The following is a 12,051-nucleotide window of genomic DNA, read 5'->3' as shown; positions in this document are numbered from 1 at the left end:
AAAGACATCTAGAGACGTGCTCCCCTGCCCCATGCAGCACCAAGTTCCAAAATGCACTTGGACCCCATGCGTTAGTGAGTGCAGGCTAACAGCAGTAAACAAGAGCTGTATCTTATACTGTACCCTGCAATCACACTGCATTCTGTGTAACTCCAAGACTAATAGGGTGCCGTTGGCTCAGATGATGCAGTTCCCTGGCACATAACCAGACCTGCAAGATGCTGGTCTGGCCAAGCCTTCCATACACAGTGCTGGTCCTGACAGAGGCGGGGAAGCTTTCTGAGGATTGGAGATGAGCCTCACTCAGATGTTACCACCTGCAACCAGGCACCCCTACAGAGGATTTTTGGATCCAGACGTTTGCACTGCCATTCAACTTAGAAAACATGGCTGATATTTGTCATATATCTATGGATATAGTCAAGTACCTGATCAGCAATTTTGAAGAAAAATGTAATTTTGAACTTTAGCTCATATTCCAGATAATTTAAAGAATGAATTTTTAAATATTCATGTATATGAAACAAAAACAACTTAATACTTAACCAATCTTCCAGAAGAATGCTATCTTAAACATAAGAAGTGATGGAAAAACACACAAAGAAAATGACTTAATGACATAAAAATTTCAAACTTCTACATATCAAATCTTTAAAAGATAAAAGGGAGATTGCGAGAATGTTTACTGGAGACTGTTCCCAACAGACAAATGACTAACGTATACAGAGATATGTTGCATACTGTGTGTTTTGTTTTGTTTTGTAATAGAAAAGGGATGCAGAAAGAAGGGATCTAGTCAATTTCTGCAAACCTTTTAGGGATGGGCATTTGAGGGAGAGGGAGGTCTGGTTCTTTCTACCTCCTTATCCATATAATCCAGTACCAGGCAATAGTAAGCCCTCAAAAAATGGTTTCTGAATGAAGATATGAAAATACATTAAGGTCTGTTAGAAAAAGGGAAATAAGAATTCAGGCAATGATGAGAAAATAAAGAAAAAACCAGACATAGCCTTAATTGTCTGAGTAATTTGATTCAACAGGACTGTTTTGCTAAAATGTGTGGACATGTGCCGCAAGTGTTCAGTGTATTTGTTTGAATGCCTCTCCAGCCTATGCCTCTCTGAGCCACTCCTTAAAAGGCGAGTTTGGAGACTATATTCCAGACCTGTATCAATAGGTCACATCTATGCACTCCCCTGAGATTTATCTAACAAGTAAAATGACGTTCTTTTCATTCTAAAAATTCAGGATTGAACAAAAAGGAAAGTGTTTTTCATGGATGAACCAAATTGCTTATAAATATCCAAATCAAATGAGTTGACAACAGACGTTAATGAATAGAACCCCTTGACACATTTAGGTCCACTTGCAAAAGCCAAGTACTTGAGGCGCATGGAAATATACACGCATAGATGTTTAACTATAAACAGTGTGCAACAGAGAACCATGTTAAACCACGTCAGCAGCGTTTTTAAAAATCTGTGTAAAAAAACAAATGACTTAAAGAAAAAAGAATAACTGAGTGACTCATCTTGGAAAAACAATTTAAGAACTTTCATTTCTATATCTATGTCTTTTTAAAAAATCTGACCCAAAAGAGTGCTATTCTATTGTTGATCAAAAAATTGAATGTTCTATTCAAGAGGACCAGATAAATGGTAATCTTTATCAAATAAACAATTAAGGAAATCAAGACAGGCGAAAGAAATATAGAAAAAAGAGAGGAAAGCACCTGCTTCTAAAATCCTTTGCTTTACAGTAATGATCTGAACTAAACCGCCATTTTTTTCAATTAATTATACATTAAGAGGAATTAAAGATTAACTCTTAAAATTATCTTGATTCCAGAGCTTTTTACTGACAGAGACAACTTAGCATAGCTATGACAGAACACAAGAAAATAAGTGTTATTATCCTCCACAACTTCTGAAACCTGGCAGCTTCACTCTTCTCCAGAATTGAAAATCGACTCAAACTGCCCCTGAAAAGGCAAACATCAGGGACTCTTATTTCCAGTACCCATGGACTAGGAAAACCAGAACAATCTTCCAGGTGAAGACAACTAGAAAAGCAGAGGGAAGAAAACCAGAATAAATATCTGCTTACAGGCTTGAGGGAGGAAGGTATGTCAGGTCAGAGGCTCAGGAAGGAGAACTCAGTATTTGAAGCTACTTTTCTTGGGGGTGTTGGCCAATTCCAAAAGGAATGCTAAAAGCCGGCATTGGGTTGGGGAGTGAAGGTGCTAGTGAAGAGCTGAACACTAGGAGTAAAGGTGAACAGAACAGGCTGGCTCTCACAAGGGCTGCGCTCAGCCTAGAAACATCTCAATCCTTGAAACAGCATTGAAGTGACCCAGATTGTAATGCCCCATCTGCCTGACAGAGCAAATGTGATTATCTCTAGAAAAGAAAAGCATCACCTCAGGCCTTAAATTATTTCTACAAACAATTTTGAAAATATGTCCAGTACACAATCAAAAAAACCAAGCAAACAAAAAAATCAAATACCACCAACGAGGCACAAGAGAAGATAAGACAATATGAATGAAAACCAACAGAAACAGATACTGTAAATAACTCACACATACTGCCGCAATCAGACAAACTTGAAGATAATTATACACACTATATTTAGGGAGATAACAGACAAAATTAATTATTTTGGGAGATACCTGGAAACTATAAAACGATAACCAAATGGAAAATAAAGAATGCAAAATATATAATAAATGAAATTAAAAACTCAATTGATAGATTTAATTCAGATTATTCAGAGCAGAAGAGAAAAAGTTAAGTGAGAAGATTACCAGAATGAAGGACAGAGAGACAAACAGAGAATACAGGAGGAAGGTTAAGAGACACAGAAGATATAGTGAAATGTTCTAACATGTATAATTGTAGTCCCAGAAGGCAGGTGAGAGAGAATGAGGCAGAAGCAATATTTAAAATATTAATGACTGATGACTTCCCAAAATAATGAAAGACATGAAGCCACAGATTCAAGAAGCCCTTAAAAAAAAAAAAAAAAAAAAAAAAAAAAAAAATTCCATAGTAGGGACAGCATAGAAAAACTGCTAAAAACCAAAGATGAAGAAAACATTTTAAAAGCAGCCTAAGGAAAAGACTGACTACACTCAAAGGAATGACTGACAAGTGACTTCTCAACAGAAACAATCCAAGTCAGAGATAATGAGATACCTCTAAAGTGCTAACAGGAAACACTAGCAAACCGAGAATTTTATAAATACTGAAAAGACCTTTCAAAATGGAGAAAAATGTTCTTAAGTTAGATTATGGTAATGGCTGTATAACTGAAAATACCAAAAACTTCTGAACTGCATACTTTAAGTGGGTAAATTTTATGGTATGTGAATTATATCTCAATAAACCTGTTTTGTTTTAAATGAGGGATAAATGACATTTGCAAACAAACACTGTAAGAATCTGTCACTAGCAGACCTGCACTAAAGAAATCCTAAAGGGTATTTTTCAGGTGGAAAGAAAATGACCCCAAAAGGAAAATGACAAAGGTGCCACTGCAGAGTTATGGGGAAAAGATGACCTTTTGGATTAACAGTGCTGAATAAATGGTGCTGGTAAAAATATAAAATTTGACCGCTTTTTCACAAGTTATACAAAAATCAATTCCAGGGGCTGGCCTGGTGGCTCAGGCGGTTAAAGCTCCATGCTCCTAACTCCGAAGGCTGCCGGTTCGATTCCCACATGGGCCAGTGGGCTCTCAACCACAAGGTTGCCGGTTCAACTCCTCGAGTCCCGCAAGGGATAGTAGGCTCTGCCCCCTGCAACTAAGATTGAACACGGCACCTTGAGCTGAGCTGCCGCTGAGCTCCCGGATGGCTCAGTTGGTTGGAGTGTGTCCTCTCAACCACAAGGTTGCCGGTTCGACTCCCACAAGGGATGGTGGGCAGCGCCCCCTGCAACTAAAATTGAACACGGCACCTTGAGCTGAGCTGCCGCTGAGCTCCCGGATGGCTCAGTTGGTTGGAGCCTGTCCTCTCAACCACAAGGTTGCCAGTTCGACTCCCACAAGGGATGGTGGGCTGCGCCCCCTGCAACTAACAACAGCAACTGGACCTGGAGCTGAGCTGCGCCCTCCACAACTAAGACTGAAAGGACAACAACTTGACTTGGAAAAAGTCCTGGAAGTACACGCTGTTCCCCAATAAAATCCTGTTCCCCTTCCCCAATAAAAAATCTTAAAAAAAGAAAAGAAAATCAATTCCAAGTGGACTGTAGATCTTAATCTGAAAGGCAAAACGGTAAGATTCCTAGAAGATGTTATAGACTTACGAATAGAACTCTTACAAGTTAGGAAGAAAAAGGCATGTAAACCCCAAAAGAAAACTAGGCAAGACATTTGAACAGGCACTTCATAAAAGAGGGTACCAAATAAACATGAAAAGATATTCGACTTCATTAGCGAGAAACTGCAATTCAAAACCACAATGGGACACCACTTCATATTCACCAGGATGGCTAAAACTTTAAGACTGACAACACCAAGTGTTGGTATGGATGGGAAGCATAAGCACTCACACACTGGTAGGAGTGTAAATTTGCACAATTTGCACAAATATTTTAGCAACTTGGTACAGTATTATCTACTAAATTTCACGATATGTGTATCTTTCGAGATAGAAATTCCACTGGGTATATACCCAACAGAAACGAATGCACTAGAAGACATATAAGAGTAGTCATAACATCATTATTATTAATAGCCAAAAGTTAGAGACAATTCAAATATTTACCAACACTGGAATGGATAAATTGTGGTATATTCATACAATGAAATACTAGAGATCAGTAAGAATGAACAGTTACAACAGAAGAAATGAATTTCAAAAACATCTCCAGTGAAAGAAGCCAGACACCAAAGTATATTGCATTATTTCATTTACATAAAGTGCACAAAACAGGCAAAATGAAACTAGTGACACTATAATTTTTCTGGGATATGTGTTTAGAAGGTAAAATTACACAGAGAAAAAAGACGAGGAGGTGATTATCCCCCCAAAGTCAGGACTGGGTTACCTTTGGAGCAGGAATTTCAGGCTCCTGGCTGCCGGTAATGTTTTATTTCTTGACCTGATAACCAGCAGGCCCCCGGCTGGGCGATAAATCAATGAGTGGGACGATTTAGGTCGTGCACTTTAGTGCAAGAAGAAAGGAAAAGGGGATGAGAAAGGGGAGAGGAAGGGAGTAAGCAGCTCCAGATGGAAGGAGAGCACCACTTCACGAGACGAAACGCGGCTCTGAGCACCGGCACAGCGGAGGCTTCGCCCAGGGGGAGAGCCCGCGAGACGGAGGCTAAGGGGCTTCGGGCCGGCCTCCTCGTGGCTGGAAGCCACCGATCCGACACTCGGCCAACTTGTGCCACCACGCGGCCGGGGCGCGGCCACACCTGCCGGGGTGTCGGCCGCCCCCACCCTACACCCTACAAGTGCCTCCCGCGGGCTGCAGAGGCCGGCACCGCCCGCTCCTCCAGAGCGCCGCCCACCCCGACACCCCCGGGCGCTCCCACCGTTTTCGACGCCCCCACGACTCCCCCGAATCCATGCCCCGCTCTGGACGCCGCCCGCCGCGTTCCTGCCCCGCCGAGACGCCCGCGCGGCTCACCTCATTGTCGCTGCCGGGGCGGGCGCGCGGGGCCGAGGGCGCGGTGCGGGGCGTTAGCGGGGGAGCCGGCCCCGGGCGCGGCGGCTCCGCGTCTCGCTGGGCTGCGGGGAGCAGCGGAGGCTCATCTTCTCGGGGCGGGCGTCCGGGCCGCTAGCTGCGGGAAAGGGCTGCGGCCGCGGCGCCTGACAGCTGGGCCCCGGCCCCTGCCATCTTGGCGGGCGCGTGCCCGGGCCGGCGTGTGCGCGCTGCGCCGGGGAAAGTGTGAGGGAGGGGAGGGGGCGAGCGCCGCCGGGTCCGGCCGTCCTGAGAGCGCGCGCGCCCGCCCGAGACTCAGGGCGGCGACCCCCTGGTCCGCTGACGGAGAGGCGGGAGGACGCGCTCAGCCCGACGGCCGAGACTGAGGGCCAGTCCCTCCGCCTGCTGAGGGGTACGCGCGCGTGCGTCCCTCACCCGCGGCCGCTGAAGGGAGAGCGCGCGCCGCGGTCCAATCCCGACACAAAAGGCGCGGGGCCCCACAGCCGCGCCTCCGGGAGAGGGGACCCGGGAGCTGCGAGGGGCGGGGCCTTGGGAGGCGGGGCTGTAAGAGGCGGGGCGGAGCTGTGAGAAGTGGATACGGGAGGGGCGGGGCTTCGGCCGGAGGGCGAGCAGTGAGGGGCAGGGCCGCTGGGGAGGGGCGGACTTCGGGGGCGGATACGGGAGGGGCGGGACCGTAAAAGGTGAGACGGAGCCTTGGGTGGGGCGGGGCTTAAAGGGAACAAGCGTTGGGCCCGCACGTGGAGAGCTGTGCACCCCACCCTCCCCATGCTGGGCACCCCCTGCACTGATAGATGTCCATGCGTTAACATCTACCTATGTGTGGTGGCCAGAGACTTCTCCCTACCCCCGGCCCTGCAGTGCGCCTCGCCTGTTCGGACTCAGGGGCACCCTGGATCCCATGGGCGTCGAGGTCACTGACTACTGAACCCTTTCATTGTCAATAAAAAGCCAAGGCTGGGACCGGGAGTCGCAGCTTTGAGACAATACCAACACCTGAAGGACCTCCCCCAGTCTAACAAGAGCCCCACCTAATGTCCCCAAACCATAGCTTGTGAAAAATCACGTTTATAACACACAGCACAAAGTAGGTCGTTCAGGTTTTCTCTGGTTGTTAAATCCCCATCCTTTCTAAAACGTAGTGATCCTCACTGCTGGCTGGAAACCCTAAACCCTCAGGGTCTCACTCCCCATATTTAAGTAGACATAGTTCATTGTGCTTTCTCAATATTGCTCCGTTCCCTCTCTGTCACAGTAACATTGAAATCATATCTACCTTTTAAAAATTGGGTCTGAACGAGAGCGTATCAAGCATTTGGCAGTGCCTGGCATACAGTAGGTGGGCAGTGAAGGGTCGCTGATTTTCACTCCTGGCCCAGATTGGGAAGAGGCTCAGAGTTGCAGTGTTTTGCCCAAGATACAGGAAGTGGTGGAGACACTTCTCCAGCCAAGGTTTTTCTGACTCAGAATCCCAGTGCGAATCCATTCTCTTTTTCTGCAGTGGAACATCATTGTCACACGTTGTAGGTTGGGTCTCTACATGCTTCCCCTCCCTCATCATCCACTTGTCATCAGAGTTCCTTAGTGACTGGTTGTTACATCTCCACTTTCTTTCCCCTATTTGTTTGAGCCTGCGTCTTCAAACTCAAAAGGGCACCTGTAGCAGCCCCAGAGGTTTAGCCCCACCTAATTTGTCTCTCTCTTCCAAGGGTCAACTTTGCTACAGAAGAGACTAGTTAGACCCTAAAAATTACTAAAATGGACAAGCCCCAGGTCACTTGGTGACGTCCAGGTGTGCTCTACACAGGCAGGAGTACTCCTGGTCAGTGCATATCAAAGTTCTGTGAGAAGACTCCCCCAGATATTGGCCTGTTTATCCCAGCCTGGTATGTTGAAGCATGTGGCCCGCTCTAACCTACAGATCAGGCACTTTCCCTGCTGCCTTGGAGTCTGATAACTTGCTACTATCCTGTAACTGGAAGAAGGTTTGCTGGGAATGTGAATGGCAGATTTGCTATAGAACACTAGTACCAAAGGTGGGAGGCACATACCCCATCAACCTTTCCTGTTAACTACCAATTCCCTAGACCAATAAGGACTTTCAAATTCCTTTTAGGCAGGATCAGAGAATATTGATGCTAGAAGGGACCTGCAAATCCTTCTCTCTGTGAAGAGTACGGGGCAGGGTAGGGGGTACAGAACACAGAAGGGGAAAGTGGCCCAACCAACGTCACTCAGTGAATTCATGAAATTAGCTGCGTCAGTCTCCTGGTGAAGTACTTTCTTGCATCTGATGTTGGTTTCTCAGAGGGTATTATGCATAGCAGGAAGAGGCAAGGAGGACACAGGGAGGGGCCATTTGCACCGAAGCTGAGCTGAGCCCCTCTTCCCCATGAATGGGTGTTGGTCTTTATCTAACCAGCCCAGGGATGCTTGGGAAGGCAGAGATTCACACTTTAATCCAGCTTGCAGACCTGAGTCTCCATTCTCATCCATCCAACAGATAGGATTCCTAAATCCGTCTTGCAGGCTCTGCTGAGGGTCAGCACAAAGTAAGCCCCCGAAAAGCAGCCTTTCTGCCCTTATCCAGCACCCTCCCTGTCACTTCACCTCCCCTGTCCCTTAACTATGCATCTTTTCTGTTTAGCATGTTTCCCATTTACTGAATAAAGGCTTTATTCCTTAAAAAGTACATGAATTCATGTTTTCCATTCTTTTGAAACAAAGAAAATTAACCATTTTGGGGCCCCAGACTATTTGTTTCTGGAGGTGACCAGTCCTTGGATTTGAAAAGATTGTTCACTGAAGTCAGTGACTTTATGACATGATGTATGTGGGTGCAGGACACGTGGCCAGGCTGACTACTCCTGGCCTGCATTTTCCATTCATGAGGGAGGCAGGAAGATGGGGTTTCTGCTGTCTGTTGAAGCCGGGATAGTCAGAGAGCCACAGACACATAAGAGAGCTAGAAAGTCCTTAAAGAGTATTTCATCCAACCTTGTTGTGCAGAGGGTTTCTGAAACACAGGCTCCCTCAAGACCACACAGGTCAGTGAGATGAAGAGCTGAATGACCTGAGTTTCTGCAGACGCCAAGCCCAGATTGGCCCACGCTATGCCATGCTCCGTCACTGTTTCTTCAAGTTTTTTGGGCTGGGGGTCACTGCTGAGGAACCAACACCATGGACCATCTACTCCATTACTTGGCGTTACCAAAACAAACCTCACTCACCACAAATAAGCAAAAGAAACACAGTTGCTTTTGATGAGTCACCAATGAGACCATGTCTGGTTTATATTAACTGGCATAAGTTATATTGCTAATTCATGCCAGAAACTGAAGGGAAGACATCAGTCTTCAAAGGGAACACACAGATGTCTCAGGGGGCTCAGGGACCACCTGTGACCCTGCATCCCTTTTTTGAAAATCCTCACTCACACCATTTATCTCATTGACCAATTCAGTTATTACCAAAAGTTGTTTTCCTGAAATACAACACAATTTGCATTCATTCATTCATTCATTCATAGTTTATTGAGCACCTATACTCACTGCCTCCTCTCACGCCCAGTACACGGCCTCAGTCTACCTGGCAAATCATCTTCAACCCTCACGCATGTGACCTGTCCCCCGGAACCCTGAGCACCCCTCCTCCAGGGCTGCAGGTGCCATTCTCCACACTGCTTTGGGGCTTTGGGCTCAGCTCATCACACCCTATTGGGATGGTCTTCTTAGTTGCTGGCTCTGCCACTAGACTGGGACCTTCATGAGGGCAGCAAGTGTGTTTTATTCCTCTTTGTCCCCTGAACTGAAGGGACCCTGCTGAAGCGCTGTCTTCATCCAAGCAGTGCCAGCCTGTGTGTGCAGGCATTACATTTGGAAACGAAAGCGCCTGCTTATATTCTGGTTCCTCCAGCCGCCATTTTGCCTTCTTTATACTTAAGGATGGTTCACAGCTGGAGCTTCTCATTTGCCTCCAGCTCAAGGGCTCCTGGGCTCAAAAAGCAAGTCTCCTTAACATTGTTTCACCAGCTTTGAAGGTTCAGGATGGGGGGGACTCTTGGGAGAGGGCCCTGTTGGGGTCATACTGAGGTCGCAGGAAGCTCGAGTAACTCAAAGACCTGGACCAATCAAGGGGAAACTTGGCCCGATGTGGAATGGAGGGGACTTTGGGTACCCACCCAGCAGAGGGCAACTTCTTAGTGCCACTGCTTGCAATGGAAGAAGCAGGACTGAGTGCCCAGGCTGGAGCAGGCCTGCCTTTCTGGAAAAGCCTGGAGCCACGTCCTGCTGTCTCAGGCTGCCTGATGTCACTACTTAATGGGTTTTAATGTTCCCACTTAATTAAGAAAACCAAGCCAAGTGCATCCCTCAGGCTAGCCTAGCCAGGAATCCGAAGAGCGGCTGACCCCTTTCCCTGAGCCCCAGGACTTTGGAAAGGGATGCCCCACCCAGCTCCTCCCTGGAAAGCCCATCCTCCCTCCCATATTCCCAGCCCCAGTCATCAGGTCCCAGCACAGGGGGCTGTTCACTATCAGCCGTGGGCAAGAACTTCCGGGTTACTTATTCCTTTTGGCTGTTTCACACCTGCCTCGGAGACCCTGACAGCCAGACCTTTAAACATGGGGCTGGGAGGCCTGGGCCTCTGAATGTGTGAGTAGATCAAATGAAAAAAAATTCCTACACAAAGCAGAGTAAAAAAGAAATAAATGGAAATTACCACTGACAAAATGAGACACATGAGTAACAGATACAAGAGACCTAACTTCTCAATAATAGGAGTTTCAAAGGGGGTGAAGGAGGAGAAGCCATAATTGAGGATGAAATAAAGTTTTTAAGTTAAAAGAACTCACCAGAAGATTGGCTATTTTCCCCTAAGATGAGGAACAAGACAAGGTTATTTATTTTCACCATTGCTTTTCAATATTGTACTGGAGGTTCTAGTCAGGGCAATTAGGCAAAAAAGGAAAACAAAAAAGAAAAGAAAAGGCATTCCCATTAGAAAACAAGAAGTACAACTATCTCTATTTGCAGATGACGTGACCTTGTGTATAGAAAATCCTAACAAATCTACTAAAAAACTTTAAATGAATAAACAAGTTTAGTAAGGTTGCAGGATGCAAGATCAATATACAAGAATTAATTGTATTTTTCTACACTTGCTTTGAACAATCTGAAAATGAAATTAAGAAAACAATTTTATTTTCTAACATGAAAAAGAATAAAATACTTGGGAATGAATTTAACAAAAGAAGTGTGAGACTTATACACTGAAAACTACAAAACATCATGGGAAGAAATTAAAGACCTAAATAAACGGAAGACCCATTCATGGACTGGAGGTTTTAACATTGTTCAAATGACAATAGTCCCACAGTTGATCTACAGATTCAATGCAATCCCTGTCAAAATCCCAGCTGCCTTTTTTTTTTCCTTTCCAAAAATTAGCAAGCTGATGTTACAATTCATCTGGAAATGCAAAGGACCTAGAATACCCAAAACAAGCTTGAAAAATAAAAATAAAGTTGGAGGAGACATATTTCCTGATTTCAAAAATTATTGAAAAGCAATAGTAATTAAGACAGTGTGATCCTGGCATAAGGATAGATATATAGACTGATGGAATAAAATTGAGAGTCCAGAAATAAGGCCTTACATTTATAGTTGAGGTTTAACAAAGGTATCAAGATAATTCAGTGGAGGAAAGAACAGTCTTCAGTAAATGGTGCTGGGACAGCTAGATAAACACATGCAAAAAAATGAAGTTGGACCCTTCTTTATATCAAAACAAAAGTTACCTCCAAACGGATCATAGTCCTAAATGCAACAGCTAAAACTATAAAATTCTGAGAAGAAAACGTGTAAATCTTCATAACCCTGGGATAGGCAAAGGCTTCCTAGATATGACAGCCAAAGCCCAAATAACTAAAGAAAAAAAACAGATAAATTGGACATCATCAATATGAAAAACTTTTGCTGCAAATAACACCATCAAAGTGAACAGACAATCCACAAAATGGAAGGAAACAGCAAATTATGTATCTGAAAAGGGTATCCAGAATATATAATGAAGTCTTACAACTCAATAATACACATAAGCTAATTAAAAAGTGGGCAAAGGATCTGAATAGAAATTTCTCCAAAGAGGATGTACAAATGGCCCACAAGCACGTAAAGAGATGCTCGCCATCACTAGCTACCAGGGGAATGCAAATCAAAAACTGCAATAAGATGCCCCTTCATGCCCACCGGGGTGGCTCTAAATGTAATTCTACCTGAAATTTCCCTTTGCTGTGGGACCAACATATAATTACAAGGATATTATGGCAGTTTTATTTCAAGACATTTTAGGATCTACATGGAACGGATGCTTTTCTTTA

The 12,051-nt window shown here is 45.1% G+C and overlaps 1 protein-coding gene across 2 annotated transcripts in view; it reads right to left on the bottom strand.

Annotated features, from left to right (window-relative positions):
- Positions 1-6,153, bottom strand: part of EVL (Enah/Vasp-like) — a 141,310-nt gene extending 135,157 nt beyond the window's left edge. The window contains exon 1 of one of the 2 annotated variants that reach the window (XM_019751597.3): positions 5,640-6,153. In XM_019751597.3, coding sequence (XP_019607156.2) covers positions 5,640-5,644 — 5 coding nt within the window. In that variant the 5' untranslated portion in view covers positions 5,645-6,153. The remainder of the gene's footprint in view (positions 1-5,639) is intronic. The other variant, XM_074326938.2, reaches the window with a different exon arrangement.
- Between the last annotated feature and the right edge of the window lie 5,898 nt (positions 6,154-12,051).

Source organism: Rhinolophus sinicus, chromosome 3, assembly GCF_057876585.1.
Source record: "Rhinolophus sinicus isolate RSI-liver-muscle chromosome 3, RSI-T2T, whole genome shotgun sequence".
NCBI classification, from domain to species: Eukaryota; Metazoa; Chordata; class Mammalia; order Chiroptera; family Rhinolophidae; genus Rhinolophus; species Rhinolophus sinicus.
The sequence above is the reverse complement of the archived record's forward strand: the minus strand, read 5'-3'. Positions and strand labels throughout refer to the sequence as shown.